This window comes from Urocitellus parryii, chromosome 7, assembly GCF_045843805.1.
Source record: "Urocitellus parryii isolate mUroPar1 chromosome 7, mUroPar1.hap1, whole genome shotgun sequence".
Taxonomy (NCBI): Eukaryota; Metazoa; Chordata; class Mammalia; order Rodentia; family Sciuridae; genus Urocitellus; species Urocitellus parryii.
This window is the reverse complement of record NC_135537.1, coordinates 26179912-26199838: the sequence shown is the minus strand read 5'-3', so window position 1 is coordinate 26199838 and position 19927 is coordinate 26179912. Positions and strand designations below refer to the sequence as shown.

The following is a 19927-nucleotide window of genomic DNA, read 5'->3' as shown; positions in this document are numbered from 1 at the left end:
AATTATGTATTTATTTATTTTTTGTTGTTATTTTTACTTTTTTGTGGTACTGGAGACTGAACCCAGGGGACTGTACTACCAAGTTACATCCTATGTTACATTCCTTTTTCTTTTATCATTTTTCTTTTCTTTTTGAGACAGTCTTGCTTATTTAATGAGGTTGGCCTTGAATTTATGATCCTCCTACCTCAGCCTCCTAAATCACTGGAATTATCTACAGCATCCAGAAAAGCCTCTCTCCTTCTTAAAGACTTCATTCCTAAATATTTTTCATCTCTTCGGAATTACCAGTTTCTAGTTTTGTACTGGATCATTCTCAATAACCTGGAAATGTGACTTTTCCCATATATTTTAATGAAACTCAAAGTGAACAAACAAAAAACTCATTGCAATTTCATCCTCTCTTTCTTTAGTAATAAACCTATTAACTCTTCTGAGAGAGATTCCCCTAGAGCCTTATCTATCTTTATCAACAGTCTTTTATCTATTTTACTAATTGCTCTTTTTTTAAATACAAGTTGCCAAGTGCAAGGCAACTTTTATGCCTTCTTTCAGAAACCTTTCAGCAACATTTATCACAGCTGACTATTTCTTCCTTCTTCATCTGCTTTCTTTTCTGGACCTCCAATTCACCAGTCTATTCTGATTGTTTTAGTCAGCTTTTTCGCTGTTATGACTAACAGGACCCAACAAGAGGAACTATAGAGAAGGAAAACTTTATTTGGGGGCTCACATTTTATAGGTCTTAGTCCATAGAAGGTCAATTCCATTCCTTGGGGCTAGAGGTGAGGCTGAATATCATGGTGGAAGAATGTGGCAGATAGAAGCAACTCACATGATGATCAATGAGCTCCACTTCCCAGTTACAGAATATATACCCTATAGCCATGCCACCAATGAACCACTTCCTCCATCCACACCCCACCTGTCACCAGTTACCATTTAGTTAATCCATCAGGGATTAATTCACTGATTAGGTTAAGGCTATAACTTAATCATTCTTCCTCCAAACTTTCTTGCATTGTCTCATATGTGAGCTTTTAGGGGACACCATATCTAAACCATAACACTAAGTTTCTTTCTGGCTGCTATTTGTTCATATCTTTTGCTGTGGCTACATTGTTAACCTGATGACTAAGAGCTGGAACAATTCAAGATTTTGTCCTGAGTACTCTTCCAATTTTCCACAATTTTACCCTGTGAAAAGAATCATTTTCACAATTTCTGGCAACTTCATTCAATCCCATGATTTGGGGTACAATTTTTATATCCTGTTTTAATTTTTTTTCTGAGTTCTAGACCATTCTGTTCAACTATTTAACTTTTTCATATATATATATATATAATAGACTTTCCAACTTATCATGTCTAAAATACTTATAAAATTATAAAATGTTTTAATTTTCATGTTTGAAAAATAAAATTTGAAATTTCACCTTGGTAAATGTTTCCTGTGTCATTGATTGACATGATTAAAAATATCCTCCTAAATTGCTCTAACCAGATAAAATCATTTTTGTTAGAAATAAGTTCACAGTCCTAGTTAAAATCATGGACAAGAAACAGGGTAAACATTGGCAAAATATAAGATTTTTTTTACTCTATATCAATGATTTTACCTTTTCTGGTACTGTTTATTTCTAACAAAATGAGTTTTGTTTTTATCTCTGGTTATTATAATAATTTAGAAATAAGTTTGTAAGGACAGATTTTCACTTTCAAAAATAAACATGTTTTTTATTTCACTAAAAGCAAATCGTATCTGTTGCAGTTTTTAATTTATATTTCTCATTACCAACATGAAGAAAAGACATGTAAAAGTTATACAGTTTAATAACTACTTATAATACACAAATATTTTTTCAAGATATGTTATTTCATGCTAATTATATATAAGTGCGTCTTCTTTTGCATTAATTTAAAAAAGCATCCTATATTTGAGAAAGTTTTCATATTATTGATAAATTGTTTCTACAATACCTCATCTTTATCAATGAGGTAAATCCACTGGTTGATTTAGTTGCATTTATTGTGAAATACATATGACCTTATTAAATCAAGCTTTGTTGTATCATAAGAAGTAAATTGTCCTTCTAAGTAAAAATTTCAATAGAACCTTTACAATGATTAAAATAATTGGTCAGATCAATATTTGAGGATTGAATGAATGAAAAACTAATTAGTCATTTCAGTGGATGCTGAATGTTTATTTATAATATGGCATGTTTTGAAACTGGGAGACATCCAATTATAAAACAACAAAACTTATATTAATTTTTATTTGCTTTAATCTATTCTAACTACTTAGGATGTTTTCAGAAGATAATGTACAGCACTATTATAGTAAATAACTGAGTTTTCATTGTTATACCTCTTCTGATTTATAAATGTAATTCCAACTTCTTATTTTATGTTAGTTTTTATATAATAATAATTGAGAATGCAAATTAAATGGAAATATGCATTTCACTTAACACAGATTCCATAATCCTAAATGTATATATTTCAACTAAAATATGAATGATTACTTAAACTACTCAGTTGGAGATAAAGTCTAAATTATCTAGGGTGGTGGCCTTGAGCAAGTTAACACTGCAATTTTCTTATATCCATGTTTGGTATAACAAAGAGTAAATACGATAACAGCACTCATAAATTCTCATGTGTCCTTTCTGTTTAGAAAGTTGACTGTTAGAGGATAAGTTTATTTATGCTAAGTCCTTTTAAAAAAACGAACACTTTGTATTTCATGCACTTGAATAAATAATGGTGGTTGAAGCAGGAGACTTGGATTCTGGTTTCTATTGTATAAATACAACAGAAAGGGGTTATTGATTATCTTGTATACTTCTTTGAATTTTAGCTGCCTCATCTCTAAAGCTGGCATAGTAATATTTTACATGATTGATTTAGGATCAGATAGGATCTTAAGCTCCTTTCCAACAATTATATGAAAAATTATATGAAATATCAATTCTAAAATAAATTTTTAAAGACTATTAGATTTTATTATTTGCTGTACAGTTTGTCTAAGAAGCAGTCTTACATACTTTTGCAATTCATCAGGAGTCTTCAGCAAGGTCATATTTGGTATTCATAAGACCTTACAGTCCTCTTTTCCAGTCTTCTTGCCACATATTTTTGTATTGACTACAAAAATGACACTCTATTCTCCACTTCACTATCTATAAGGAAATCAAGTTGGGTAATGGGTCTATTTAACCTGAAAGAAAAATTGCATCCTAAGTCAAATCAATCAGAAAATATCTGAAATGCAGATGGTAACCTACAGGTGGACTTCACACAGGAGAATTTTGCCCTTGATTGAACCCCTGCTTTGTACATGATCCATCAATTTTATAAAGAATGTTCAACATCATTATTAGGCCTACACTATTCCAGCTACTCAGATGTGAGGCTATCTTTAGAATTTCATTATATTACTAAGGATACAGGTATTGATATGGCAAGTCAGTTTAAGTAGATGACTGCATGACAGAGACATTCACCTCAACCTTGGAGGGAAACAAAGCTGCTTAATGCATTGTGTAGAAAAGAATGTACTTCCCAGGATATATAAATCTCTTCATAACAAGTATATGTATTTATTTATTTGCTTGACAATTGTTAAACCATGTAATATGCTTGATGTTGGAGATATGCATAAATTGGAGACTTTCCCTGCTTTCCTTGGTTGTAATTATCTAATATGTAGACACAGTGAGAACATAAACAATTATATAATTTTTGTAGAAACAAAAAGTTGAAAACTGTTAAAATTACCTATAAAGTAAACTGAATTTTTATACAAATATTACAGAAAATTATGTGAAATTTGAATTTTAAATAAAATTATAATATTTTGGGATGACAAATTAATCAATAAAAAAGAAAAAAAGTTATTTGTTAAAATATTTAATAACTGTTTTTTTTTAGTTTTATATTAGTAGAAAATTTGCCTATTTAATCAGCTTCATTTAACGTTTATTAAGTACCAAGTGCCAGGTACTGTGTCAAATTCTAGAGATGCAAATACGAATAGTTAGCATTAATTCTCTTCAAAGAAACACAGTCTAAGAGGGGCAGCATTAAAACAATAAAATGGATATTCAACTCTAGTGATTGTCATTCAAACTGAAAAATTCTTAAGCAGGAAACAAGAAGCTAAAAACAAAGTTACGTTATTTGAAATATGTATTGAGTAACAAAATTGATACTATTAATAAACTTCTCAAAAGTTTTCTAAACAAAAATTATCTTCAAAATAAAATGATTTATAAAAAGCTAAAATGACATATATCACAAAGAAATATCTTCTTCATTTGAATTATAGAATATTAAGTTATGCAAAATAATCATTTGTGGGACATATGCTCATTCTTTAATTGGTTTCTTAGTCATACTCAATTTATTATTGCTTCTGAAAAGTGTTTTTTTTAATATATATTCTTATTTTTATTTCTATCACTAACACATTTAAATTGTTGGTATGTTCAATCGATGACTTCATAGGACATAATGCTTTTGTGTGCCATGCTAGAAATCTAACCCAAGGCCCTATGAAAGCTAGGTAAGTGCTCTACCACTTAGTTATAAAACATGACCCTGTGTTTATTTATTTTCATTTACTTTAAAATTAAGGTAAAATAATCTAAAATTTATTTGAAAGTACTTGAAAAACACATCCTTTCATGATTAAAAAAAAACTCAATAAACTAGAAATATAAAAAAGAGTAATTCAATAAATGCCACATATGAAAAGTCTGTTCCTAGCATAATACTCCATAATTAAAAAACAAGATTTTCCTAGAATCAGAAATAACACAAATTTTTCTCTCTTGCCACTTCTATTAAATATAGTACTGGAAGTCCAGGCGAGAGCAATTAGCAAGAGAAAGAAGTGAAAGTCATCTAAATGGGAAAGGAATAAATAATATTGTCCCTATTTGCAGGTGACATAATCTTATATGTAGGGAATGCTAAATAATACATTTAAAATTAGCACCAAAAAACTAATTCAGAAGGTTGCAGGATATGAAATCAACATACAAAAATCAGTTGTTTTTCTTTATAAAAACAATTATCTGAAAAATATTAGGAAAACAGTTCCATTTACAATAGCATCAACAAGAATAAAATAGGAATAATAGCTATGGCTATAAAGGACTTGTATTCCGAAAACTCTTTAAATTTCATTGATGAAAAAAATTTATAAAGAAACAAATTGGAAAAGGATCTGTTTTCATGAATTATTAAAATGTCCATTCTTCCTGAAGTGATCTACAGATTTAATACAATCTCTTTCAAAATCCCAGTGACTTTTTTTTTTACAAAAATAGAAGAAAAAATAACTCTACAATTCATATGAAACCACAAATAATCCCAATAACTAAATCAAAATAGTGAAAAAGCAAAGCTAGAGGCATCAGACTGCCTGATTTCAAACATACATTACAAATTTATGGTAATCATAAAAATCAATATATAGAACAAAGGAACAAAGTAGAGAGACAACAAATAAATGCATGCATATACAACACACTCACTATTCACCAGGGTGCCAGTAATACACAGTGATGAAAGCAAGTCTCTTTAAGAAATGGTATTTGGAAAATGAGGTATTCACATGCAAAAGAATGAAATTGGAAAATTATGTCATACACAAAAATCAATTCAGATGGATTATAAGCAATTCAAATGGAGTATATAGATCTGAAACTATAAAACTCCTGGAAGAAAACATGGGGGAAAAAGCTTCATGACCTTGGTCTTGGCAATGACTTCATAGATATGATCCCTTAAGCATATGCAAAAAAAAGCAAAAATAAGCAAATGAGACTAAATTCAACTTAAAAGCTTTTGCAGAGCAAAGAGAAAGCATAATAAAATAACAATCTACGGAATAGAATATATTTTTATCTAGAATTTCATAACAGGGTAATGTCTTAAGTAGATAAGTAACCTCTACAGCTCAATAGCAAGTGTAAAAATGACCTGATTAAAAAATGGTCTAAGGACTTGAATAGACATTTCTTAAAGAATTCATGAATTGGTTAACAGGTATGTGTAAAAAAATGTCACTAATTGTGAAGGGTATGTAAATCCAAATTACAATGATATCTCACCTCAAAATTATCAGGATGATATTTATGAAAAATTCAGCAAGTTTTGCCAAGAATAGAGGATAGAATACAGGTGCACTGTGAAAAGGCACAATGGTGCAGCCACTATGGAAAACAGCATGGATGTTCCTCAAAAAATTAGAAATAGAACTACTACCACATTATCCAGCAATACACTTTAGATATTTATCAGAAATAACTAAAATCAGAATCTAGAAGAGATATTAGCATTCCCATATATCATTGAAGGGCTATTTGCAATAGCCAAGATATAGAAATAATCTGAGTTTCCACAGACAGAAAAGAAAATGTGTTATACACACAGAATATAATACTTAAAATAGAATATTTCTGCCTTGAAAAGGAAAGACTTTGCTAAAATGGTGCATGCCTATAATCCCAGAGACTTGGGAGGCCGAAGCAGAAGGATCACAAATTCTAGTACAGTTTAGGCAACTTAGAGAGTCCCTGTCTAAAAATATTTATTTAAAGAATATCTGGGGATGTAGCTTAGTTGAGCCCCAGGTTAAATAAAATTCCTGTACCACAAAGAAATCAAATAAAAATACAATAAAATGATTCTCAAAATGTGAAAATATGAACCATCCTGGAGAACATTATGCTACGTGAAATAAGCCAGTCATGAAAGAAAAGTACTGCATGATTCAACTTCTATGATGGATATAAAATAGTCACTTCATAGAAACAAAGACTGGACTACTTTTTGCCAGGAGCTGGAGAAAAGTGAAAATGGTAGTTACTAACCAAAAATGGGCATGATATTCAGCTAAGCAAAAAGAATAAGCTTTAGAGCAGCTGCTTTTTAACATCAGACCTCTAGTTAAGAATAAGATATTCTACACCTAAAAAACTGTTAAGAAGTTGGATTTCATATTAATTGTTCTTCCCAGAATGAATTAAAATAAAAATGAAGAAAACTCACCTTCATAGGTATGATCCCTAAATCATAGGCAAAAAATAAACAAATGAGACTAAATTCAACTTATAAGCTTTTGTACAGCTTTTAATTTGCACCATGAAGTCAGGTACTTTAAGGTGATCAGAATATATTTAATATATCACATACTTTAAAATGAAGATATATTTAATACATTAGCATGGCTTCAAATCACCAGTTAATTTGACTTTCTATTTTAGTATAATTCAATGCCTTCTTCAATAGCTTATAAAACATTAAAATGATACACAGGACAATAATGTCTCATTTAATCCAGTATTCCTATAATTTTTGGTCAGACAGAAAAAAAATATCAAAATATATTTGTCCCTCTAAAAATTATTTATGACTTATTTAAGTATAATTTAATGAAATGTGATCAGATAGAATTACCTGATTCATAAAAAATGTATTTAAGAGCTATAAAATATTTGGGTTTGTAAACAGTAATAAAAAAGATTACTCTAGATTCTTTCCTGCTGTCCTTTGAAACTTAGTTTCAAGTTTTTCAAGAATGGGTTTGTGCAATATCCTTGTTCATCTCTGCTTAGGTTCTTTTCCATTACCCTTTTGGCTGAATTAACATATTGGTGGACATCAGCTTTCTAAGCAAATGGATATCCACACATACTTTCTCATTAAGCAAGCACTTTTTAAAATTTTACTGCTGATATAAAGGCCTACTGCAAAATAATAAAATGGCACCTTTGTGATAAATAATAGGGTTTGAATTCACACTAAAAGAGCAAGTATAGAAAAACTTTCAGACAATATTTTAGAAGTCTACAACCTGACTGACTGTGAAGCCTCTATTTCTATACATATTTCAAGAACACATATTTCTTATTAATCCTGACAATTTGTGGTCTGCCAACTTTGTGTTACTTTCAAACTACAACAAAGATAATGGCATATCTACCTGTTATAAGAAAATAGCTGTGAGGGCAACAGTGTCAAATGTTTCTCTCCTTACCATCCATGGTCAGAATGGGTTAGGGATTTATAACAGAAATTTTTATCTTTGTATGTATGTATCCTACACATTGTCTTTGAAAGGGGGGTTTGAATTAGTTGACATCTAGAAAAGGTTGGAAAAGAGATGCCAGTTATCAGTATTTGTCTTTCAGATTTAACCATGTGTTATAATTACTCTGAGTACTGTAAACATGTCTCACATTACCAGATAAAATGAAATACAAAGTAGAAATTAAAAACACATCTACTAGGGTTTATTTTAATGAAATATTAATAATGATACTTTGTCAGAAATGGAAAATACAGGCCAGATGCCAAACCAGTCATGATGCCAGAACAATAGGCATAAAACAGGAATATCCTGATCAAAACATGAAATTTAAGAGCTCTAACATACTATGCATACATGACCAGAATAGTGCAAATGTAGAAGGAACAGATTCTGTCTAAGAGTTCATTGACACTATAAGTATTGTTTGACCTGGACCTTGGAAAATGACTATAGATTTTTGAATGTGGACATAATTGTTCCAGGAATATAGAAAATAGTTTTTAAAAGAAACAGTAATGTGAAGGAATATTTTCTTTCATAGCAGTGCAGTTGACTGAATGTATGGATATTTTAGCTGACAAAGTTGGCAGGTAAGGTAGGTACAAATTGTGGAAGTTTTAAATGTAATGCCAGAGTTCTAAGTTTAGGACCAGGTGGCCATGAAATGATTTTAAACTTAGGATTGATGTGCAATTTGTATTTCAGAATGGTCAGGCAGGCAGAAATGTGGAGAAAAATTTGAAGTGAGTAACTTGTTGTCTATTACAGCAATGCATAGAACAATAATGAGATTGGGAACAATAATGAGATTGGGAACAAAAGCAGGGGCACCATGTGGTCCTTTAAGGTTGGGGGGACTACAACCTCTCATAGCTAAGGGATCTGTTTCCTTGAGAATTTCGAACAGTATAAGCTATGAGCCTTAGTATTTTGTATCACCCAGCAGGGACAGATTCTTAACAGAGAGGTCAAAGAGTGAAGAGCATAGAAAATGCTCTGTCAATTGACTATTCTGTGGGCAAATGACAGCATGATACCCAGTGATGTCCTCCTCGAGGAACTAAAGTGGAATAAGACAGGCAGATTACAAATTTAAGCAGGGGATATAGAGGCTGACTGCTGAGAATCAAGGACAGCACATAGGACAGCATGAGGTGGCCATGTCAGACTTAAGTAGCTCTGATTAAGCAAAAGTGCCTTGCAGAATGTATCACCAAGTGGCCAAGCTGTAGATTCTACAAAGAATGAATAGATCATGAAATAGAAGTCAAGAGGCTCCTGATAGTGGCTTGATGAAGATTATAAAGTTGGTAAGTGACCTACATTACAGTTAAATTCACTTTTCACCAAGTTAGTGAAATACATTTCATTGGTTGCAAAATTTTGGTGAAAACTTTTCTGCTACCATTGCCTGAATCATTTTTTGACTATTTTGACTTCCAATAAACAACAGCTATTTGCTCAAAAGAAAAATAGGAATGGTGGAGGTGGGAGGATAAAGGAAGATTAAATGAAAATCTGACAATTAAAATGACAATATATTCTCATCTAGGATTGTCCTGTTTTATGCATAGGTTTGAGTAGAATATTCTGAATATATTTTAAATAATGTTTCCTTTTACTTTCAAAACCATCTTAGATTTGGTCAGTATATTATATGATTGCCCAAATGAAATCATGATTCTATATGGATATTGCAGGAGACAAAGGAACCTACAATATATTTGGGAAAGCAAAGATCACATATTTAAAACACCTCCAGAATGATGAAATATTAAATCATGTATTCTTACTTTTATCTGGAAAAAATACACTTAGTGAAAGATGCATAATAATAGATGCAAAATAGTCAGAAAATGTTTTACTATTGAAGAATTCTTTACACTGAGTTTAGAAAAATGAGCAAAATTTAACATTATAGGTGAAAGAATCTTTGGTAACAGAAAGCTCTCTCTTGTGCTCTTTTCTCTCTCTCTCTCTCTCTCTCTCTCTCTCTCTCTCTCTCGTGTGTGTGTGTGTGTGTGTGTGTGTGTGTGATGAATTTAAGATTTGCATAGCTAGGTGCCATGGCACATGCCTGTAATCCCAATGGCTCTTGAGGCTGAGGCATGAGGATCAAGAGTTCAAAGCCAGCCTCAGCAAAAGCTAGGTGTTAAGCAACTCAGTGAGATCCTATCTCTAAATAAAATACACAAAAGGCTCGGGATTTGGCTCAGTGATTGAGTGTCCCTGAGTGAGGATTAAATAAGATCATGTATTCAAAGCACTTAAAGTGGTTCTTGGCATTAATCAACATCTGATTCACAAAAATAATATTTTCCCATTTGAAATCTTAACACTTGGAAATCTGAGGAAGCATGAACATTACTGAAGATTTCTGATAGACTAATTTGCATTGATTGACATGTTTCACGATGTATTAACACTCAATTGTAACTTTAACTTTAATAGGCCCTACAAGCATATTAAATATAAAAATGAAGTATTAATATTAAAGATAATATCTAATTGAAAATTCTCAGAAATGCACATATAACAGCCTGTTTGCTTGAACCAGGTGCACTTTATAATCACTAACACTAAGCCTTTTCACATTGATGTATATAGATTCATTTTTTAATTTTTAATTACAATTGCCATTTAGAAGAAAAATATTATTTAATATTAATTTAAGATAAAAGAAAAGAGAATTGTTAGTTGTCAAACTACCACTAGAAACAACAGAGGTTGAACAGTTCTCTGGCATATTGCCCCTACTTCAAAACAAAAGAAAAAGTAGGAAGTAGAAGATACAAATATCAATAATATATAGTTGGCAAAGGTTTCACAATTAGAAGTTGCTTATATTCATTGAGTATATGATCATTTTCATATCTTTTTGTCAAAAGATATGCTTAAAGAGCAAATTCACAACTACTGACTTTTGGACTTGTCTCTCACATAAGCTTAATTTGTATAATACAAAATAATTCATTGTTTTAGTCAATGATGTCAAACAACTATTTTGACATACTAGTTTGACAACTATATGGTCTTGGAAAACTTTGATAGGTTTCTGTTAGTATGACTTTTAAAGACTATACAAATAGAGGATTCATTAGATAATTTTCTCAAAGAGATCATGTGTTCACAATGAAAGTAAAATTAACATTTGAATTTTTAAACTTTGCATTCATTTTCTCCAATCACTACACTACAATTCATTATTAAAAGCAACATATATTTAGCCAGAAAAAAAATCAAACCAAGGGAACACTGATAATTACTTAGAGTGTATTTCATTGTTATAGGAAAGTGTTAATTTAAAAATAGTCTAAACTATTTTGTCAAAGATATCTATGAATGTGTAATTAAGATATTAAACAAAATAAAAACAAAATCAGTAAAAATATAGATTTGCATTTTTGTAATGACAAATACTCATTTTCTTCTTTATCTACAAAAATATCACATTTTAAAATATTACAATGTACAGTATGTTACATTATAGTTTGAGCATGCCTAATCTGAAATTATGAAAATTCTCAATGTGGAAAATTAAGTGGCTGAACTCATGTGCCTGATCACCATCAAAATGTAGGTACAGCCAGTTTGGTATCACACACCTGTAATACTTGCCACAAGAGAAGCTTAGACAGGAGGATCACTAGTTCAAGGCTAACCTCAACAACTTATGAAGACTCTAAGCAACATAGCAAGACCCTGCCTCAAAATTTTTTAAAAAAGGGCTAGGGATGTGGATTAGTGTCAGAGTGCCTATGGGTTCAATCCCCAGTACAAATATATATATATATATATATATATATATATATATATAAAGCAAAAAGAAAGAAAGAAATTAAATAATTTAGTTAATGAAATAACTGTATTACAGATTTATACAGGTTAAGCATCCCTTATCCCAAATACTTGAGATCAGAAGTTCAATCCCCAGTACACACACACACACACACACACACACACACATATATATATATATATATATTCTTTCTTTTTGCTTTTTATTGGTGCAATATAATTGGCTGAATTATTTCAACTCGACCTTTACTTTAAGGATAATTGGTTGGACAACTGCAAAGGCAGTCCTAATAATTAATATTCAAAGTTCATTGCATTTCTTTTTTCCAAGTCCAATTTACCTTAGCTAAAGAGAAATTAGAAGACCCAAAATACAAATATTTAATATCATTACCATTTTAAAATTATAATTTCAAACAGTAAAGAGGACTATTTTAATAGTATTAATGTTTCACATTTAAAATAATTTTAAAAACTTACTTGAAAACTGAATTGCAAATCCAGATTTGCTGATATAAAAATCTGTATCAAACTGAATGGTTACTATGTTGAGGGTACTGTGAATTCCTTCAGGAATGAGAGATCCACTAATTTCCTTTAAAAGCATCTCATTTTCTGGTGGACCATCCCAAACTCGCAGTATGTCATGTGATGCTTCCGTATCAAAAGCAAGAAACTGCAGGCTGTGGGTGAATGATATTATCTCTGATTATTTTAAACAATGATTAAATTTTAAATAAGAAAAAATGAATTTGCACTGTAGTTTTTACTGAATATTCCTTTTGCTGAGATGAAAAATGAATTAGGTAAATAGCATATGTAATTTTAATTATTTTTTTCTTGAACAATAAAATTTATTTTTTCAGAACACAATTAAAACACTATTTAATCACCTTTGCAAATTACATAAATTTCAGGTATACAGTCTTTTCAGTGTTTATGAATGTTAACCTTGATAACTAAAGGTAAAATTTATAGAGGTTCTTGTATGTGCAAGGCTGCACAAATGTATTATGAATATTTTCCTTGTTAAATTGTTATAATGACTAATGGAGCAGGAACAATTTTAATCTCAATTTTACAAATGTGGCAAACAGAGTTTAGATAAATTAAATAATTGCACAAAGGGTAGCTGACTCAAAAACTGAACTTAATTTGTCTGATCTCACAGTATACACTTTAACCACTGTTTCACATTAAATTTGTTCTGTTTAATGTCTAATCTAGACAAAATTAGCATCTGATTCTTTCTGTGCCAAGTGAAAAAATTAGCATTCCTGTTATATCAACACACTTAACAGCAAATAAACTTTCTTGTTTGATATATGAATTGTCACAGCTTTACATTTGGGTTGCATATAAATATCAGTTATTGTGCTTTAACAAAACCTCAGAAGCCTATTGAATTTAATATTTCCAAGTTTAATATGTCTGATATTTAAATAAAGCAATGCATGATATAAACTAAAGGAAGATAAGCTAGGGATAGATACAAGGAAACCTGTTTTGAGTTACACATATTTTCTTGCAAAAGCAGTGTACCATACTGCATCCTGAAATTCATAGGAGTACACCACCTAGAAGCCTGTCTGAAATTTCATTTGTATGAACAGCAATTCTTAAATTAAAAGTTATTAATGAGCAAAAACTCACTAATTAGCTTATAAGTCAAGGATGACTGTTCATTTATTAATCCACTCTCAATCAAAGGCATAATAAGTAAAATGGGGTATGAGAGCTGTGTTAGCCTTGGAAACTTGACTTGTGTTGATTTCGAAGGCTGCGGTTCTGTACTCATGTATGGGGCAATGACTGGAACAATTGCAAGCCACCTACCTAAACTCAGCACTGTTAATAGGCAGAGAGCTGTTGCTTCAGAAATGTGCCTGAGACCAGGGAATATGGGAAATGCTATTAAATTCTTTTTACCTTATTTCTTCTAAATGCCAGTGAGGTTGCACTTAGTGACTTGAACAACTTTGTATGCTTATCAAAATGATGGATTCAGCATCCTGAGTTATCAAGAATTGAAAGAACAAAGTCCACAAGAAGCAGGGAAGAATTTCAACCTCTGTACCTCTTATAAGCAGGAAAAGTTTTCTCCTAAATGGTTTCATGAGTTACTTTGCAGCCTACAAATCCAAAATCAATAAATCATTCTAATGAGTACTTTTTTAAAAATAATTTAAGCTCATGAAACCATGTTTTCCTTTACCAAGGTCAATAGTATTGAAAAATCTTGATATTTGATTGATATTATACAAAGGAACTGATCAAGAAAATCAGATTTCCTGGTAGCTTTGAGAAAATGAAATCTACTTACCTGACAATGTTTCCTGGATCTACCTCAATCATCCACATGCAACGCAGATTATTGTCATATGGAAAAGGATAACCAGGAGATAAGATTCTTCCTGATGATTCTCCTTTAAAACGACCTCCACATTCAGCTAAAAAATTTTAAGTCACAACTCAATGAGAGTCTTTCCAAAATAATCTATAATTTTTTCAAGAGTATGTATTTTTTCACATTAAGGAAAATTTAATCTCCCCTCTTCTTGAAAGTAAACATTTGTATAAGCATTCTTAGATTAAGATATTAATTGAAGCAAGGATATATTGTGTACTAAAATAACATAATCTCAAATTAGATCACATAAAAGAGGGAGGATCTCGAATTCAAAGCCAACCTCAGCAATTTAGCAAGACATTAAGCAAATCAGTGATACCCTGTCTCTAATAAAATACAAAATAGGACTAGGGATGTGGCTCAGTGGTCGGGTGTCCCTGAGTTCAATCCCTGGTACCCAAAAAAAACCAAAATTAAAAATAAATAAATAAATAAACAAAAGTAATGATAATTTTAAAAGGGAAACAGATGGTGAGTTGCTCACTGCTAGTGACTTGAATAATTCATCATCTTCCTATCCCATCTTTCAGAAAAACTAATCTTTACTGCAGGCCCCTGAGGCACTCTAAATTTCAGTGTCCTTTTATTCCCTTTTAAATCACCCTAAACTTTTCCTCTTTCAACCTCCCCAAAGTCAAACTGGCATTTTTATTATATTTTTTAATTCAATTAGATCTAATTTAGTTTTGATTCAATGTGGCCTCTAAGTTTTATAAAATTTATTGAATTAAAAATATAAGTATTTCCATACAATGTAATTATAATTTTATTTTTTGAGAAATTTCCGCCTTATTTTAATTCTATCTGATACTCTCGGGATTTTTGAAGTGATCCTTCTCTGGTAAGGATATAATCTAGAAAAAATGGTCTGTATTGGAGAACAGAGAATCTAAGAATTTTGTTGACTATACTGACCTATATTTCTAAACCCTAGAAACAGGGAAAACACTGTGTAATGCATTATACAGTTAAATATTCCCCAGATTTTCCTTCTGCCAAAAATTAAGCAACAAAAAATCCATTTTACTTTTAGCTTAAGTATAGGAAAATACTCATATTTATTTTTCTTATTCTCTGTTTCTATTTTATTCAGATTCAGTGACTGAATAATATTTTTGTTGCTGTTTATCATTATTACTACTATTATTAGGCCCAAAAAAAGATTAAAGACAGAAAGTTTTATGGTTAGGAAGAGACTCTAGTACATAGAATATCACTCAAATTAGTAAGCGCCATTTATACAGATTTGTTTCAAAGATCTTAGTATATTGTACCACTCTGTGGTGATTAATTTTGTGTGTCCACTTAGCCAAGCTATAATACCCAGTTATTTAATCAAATGCTAATCTAGGTATGAAAGTATTCTGTAGATGTGGCTAACAGTTTAAGAAGATTACCCTCAGTAATGCAGATAGACCTCATCCAATCAATTGGAAGGCCTCAAAAGCAAAACCTGTTTTCTAAAAACCGAAATTCTCCCTTGAAGCTACAGTGTTAATTCTTGCTTTGATTTTTCAACCTGTTGATCTTCCCTATGGATTTTGGACTTGCCAGCACCCAGACATAATTAAGTGCTGGAGATTGAACCCAGGGGCTCTTAACCACTGAGCCATATCCCTAAAACTTTTTTTTTTTTAATTTTTTATTTTAAGGCAGGGTCTCACTAAGTTGCTGAGGCTCACTTTGAACTTGTGATCCTCCTTCTTCACTATATTGAGCTGCTGGATTTATAGGTATGCACCACTGCACTCAGTGCCTTAAAAGAAATTTCTTAAGAGAAAGAAATCCTACTGGTTCTGCTTCTCTGCAGATCTTTGATACAAACAGAGGACTAAGAAAATATTATTTTGTATTGCAATATTGATTTTAATTTAATAAAGAAGTAACTTTTAAAATAAGTTTTAAGATGTCGCAATCACATTTTTTTCTAATTTGTTTGACAAAAACTACAACTATATAAAAAACTGCAACTATATAATTACTGCATATTTATTAATTTTTCATCCTTTATGGTTTTTCACTATTATTGGCATACATTATTTTGAGAATACAGCAGATACTTCATTCTTCCAGATTAATTTTGAGTCAGAGTTTGGTTTACTATATTCCATTTTGAATTTAAACAGCTTTTTTTCCTCCATATTGCTTTGCTCAATTATAACTTGGCACTCTGATCTCAAATGAATCAGTGGGATAGATGTAACTAGAGTTCATATTCTGACAGAAGAATTATGTTTGCAAAATAAAAATGTGATATAGTACTTGAAGAAAAAATAGGTTTAAATTCCTCCAGTTATGATGCTTCAAAAATTATTTTTTTCTTTGGTCAATTTATAAGCTTCAGAAATGTAATTACCTAGAAATTATCCATACAATTGAGAAAAATTTTGCATTTAACAGAGGCAAAAATATAGCCATAATAGATATTTAAAGTTAATGAGCAGAACAAAAAAATATAATCTTATATCAGATGGTAAAGCTATTATTCTTGCTGGTAGAGAATACTATCTAAAATAGAATTTCATCTTCTGTTATCATGGAAATCATCGGCATCACTCAACATGTGCTAACTGCTTATAGTCATTAACCTTGACTACCATTATAAAATAAAAAAGTTTACCCTTCCCACAAAATCTTGTACAGTATCAAATCACAGTTTGACTTGGGATATTTATAAATATAAAATGCATTGATTTCTTGAAAACAAAATTAAAATTTTCTGCTCTCAGACCAAATGTTCTAGTTGTATAAAATTTTTCCAAAAAGTATAGAATCTCTTCCATTTGGTTCAATGTACTCATTAAATATATGATTTTAATGTATTGTGTTGTGATTTTAATATTAAGGACATCATGGTGAAATAATATTTAAACATTTATATGTGATATTATAGCACTTAATGCTTTTCTGAACATATTTCATACCCAATTAAAAATACAGCATCTGTGCTGGGGATATAGCTACGTTGGAAGAGTGCTTGCCTTGCATGCCCAAGGCCATGGTTCAATCCCCAACACCACACACACACACACACACACACACACACATGCAGAATCAGAAAGAATTAATCATTGGTGTATTTTTCTCATAACTTATGCCAATGGGCCTTTTATTGGTCATATTCCAGAATCCCAGGCTTTTGGTAATTAAGATTGATTACTATTTTAGGAATTACTCTCATAATTCATCCAAAATTTAGAAGCCTTCTGAAAATAATAGACTGTGATTACATTTTGGTTAGATTAAAAACATGTATTATTTCCATGTGAATCAATATTTTAGTAGAGCAGCAGAGATCTCATGCCATCAAAAACACAGTGTAATTGGTTGAAAGGCATGTAATGGCTAGAATTTCATTTTTTCTACTTGAATTCTAACAAGTTTTGTGGTGATTTTAATGTTTGTCATAAAAAAAGATAGAAAATTTCCACTTGCTTCTAAAGTTCAAGCCTCTAAATTTATCAGATTGGCAACACTAAACACATACAATTTTTTTTATCAATTATACTTGTTTATTTAAGCTGTTTAGAAAAACACTCATGTCAATTTTATCCAAATAGGCCTGACACAGAACGAATTTGTATTTCTAAAAGCCATCAAGAATTAAGAATGGATAAAAAAAAAAATCTCTGCATGTTTGTTCCTTACTCAGTTAGCATTTTCGATTAAAATGCTTTCTTTTGTTCTCCTAGTATTTTGAGTCCAAAGACTTGGTCTTTGGTGCAAAAATGAAAGAAAGAGAGACCGAGATGTCTCTATCAATACTTATCTATGCACCCTCCCACCCTCACATGTACAATTATATATTAACTGATATTCAATATGGTAGAAATAAAAAGATAACCAAGCTATGCAATAATAATAAAAACAACCCATAATGATCATTTTCTAGGTTCATGTCCTCAATATATCTTGTTATTGACTTTCACATGCCTTTTCCTTTTGAAATTGGCAATTTTGCTACACACGCATAAGAAAAGCCACTGGTACTTCAGTTTTTTTAAAGTGCATACATACAAGAATGTGTTTATGTTATTGAATAGGTTTTCTGTTTTTTTTTAAATTCACCTTTATCTCAAGATGTGCATTAATTTTGTAAATTAAAACAAATTTGTCAATAGGATTCAATAGATTTGTATGATTAAAAGTCTTTAACATTTTTGTAGTGAGTTGAATTTTATATCAAGAGCAGACATATGACTCCATACAGACATACAGACCATATTACCCCGTAAAAAGTATACATTTATTTATTTATAGGGTGATAAAAAGGACCCTTACACTTCCCATGAATTTTCTTTGAAATTTTAAGCTATTAGTTCATTAACTTCCTGATTTAAGGTATGAGTTGTGTGTGGACAGAGAGAATAATTTGAATATATAGAGTATGTTTTGGTAATATTTTCATAAACATATTTAAGGGAAGTCTAAAAGAGTATCCTACCAATACAGGAAGGCAGAGGATAGTCCCATGCCCTTCTCTCCCCTGTCATGCACTTCAGAAGGCTGCTTCCATGCAGAGTGTAGCCTGGATTGCATCCATAAATGATAGTGCTACCAGCAAAGTGGCCTTGGTCACTGATCTTGTATCCAAATTGTGGAATGCCAGGATCTTCACAATGTGAAAGTTCAAAACCTGAGAGAAATACATAAATTGATTAAAGGAAAAAATTAGTAAGAGAATTTAAAACTACACAAATTATTCCTTTACTTCACTATTTCAAATATGATTGTATAATTTTTCCTAGTTTTATTGCTCTTATATATTTAAATGACAGTACACAAAATAGAGCTCTTTTTTCTTAAAAACTAGAAATTGTTATACTTTTCAATTTTTTCAAATTCATCAGTGATATGGTCTCTATGACTAAGTAAGGGCTTGTAGAAATAAGCTTCCTGCCTACTCCACATGATTTTATAGTTCATATTAGATTCTGACACGTCTACTATACTGTAAGAAGAAATGTATATTTAGTTTTTGTCCTCGGTTCTTGGCATATAGTTCCTAACACTCTTGGAATTTCCTGAGTGATAGGAGTGGAACATCTTTTGTTACCTACAATAAGCTGCTTTCAATCATACCTGAGTATATGATCAAAAGGATTGCCTGTCTTTTGAAGAATGGTGATATGTTGTAAAAGGAACTAACCATTTGACTAGAAGGTTGGAACTTTCAGCCCTTACCACCCTACCTCCAACACACACTTACTTTCATGAAGAGGAGAGGAGCTGAAGATTAATTACCAAGCCAATGATTTAGTTCATTGTGTCTATGAAATGGAATTTCCTAAACAACCTACAGAGATGGTTTTGAGAGCTTCCTGGTTGTTGAACATATTCATATGCTAGAAAGGTATCCTGTCGAAATTCCATGGGAACAGAAGCTCTTGCACTTGGGCCCCTTCTGGCCCAAGCCTATGTACATCTTTATCTGGCCTTTCATTTGTATTATGTGAGCATTCAAAATTACTGAATACAAAGGGATTAAGGGAGTCCTCAATTTATAGCTTGTCAATAAGAACTTTAGAAGGGGCTATATCAACTCTAGCAAGTATTAAAATTAAAATGAATTGTTAGATATCAAATATTTTTCAGATGCTTGGAGAATTGAT

The 19927-nt window shown here is 31.0% G+C and overlaps 1 protein-coding gene across 3 annotated transcripts in view; it reads right to left on the bottom strand.

The window, feature by feature from the left end:
• The window catches only part of Csmd3 (CUB and Sushi multiple domains 3), a 1110517-nt gene that overhangs the window by 263929 nt on the left and 826661 nt on the right, over positions 1-19927 (bottom strand). For all 3 annotated transcript variants that reach the window (XM_026384530.2, XM_026384531.2, XM_026384532.2), the window contains 3 exons: positions 18760-18951; positions 14229-14355; positions 12386-12588 (listed from right to left, as the gene is read on the bottom strand). In XM_026384530.2, coding sequence (XP_026240315.2) covers positions 12386-12588; positions 14229-14355; positions 18760-18951 — 522 coding nt within the window. The remainder of the gene's footprint in view (positions 1-12385; positions 12589-14228; positions 14356-18759; positions 18952-19927) is intronic.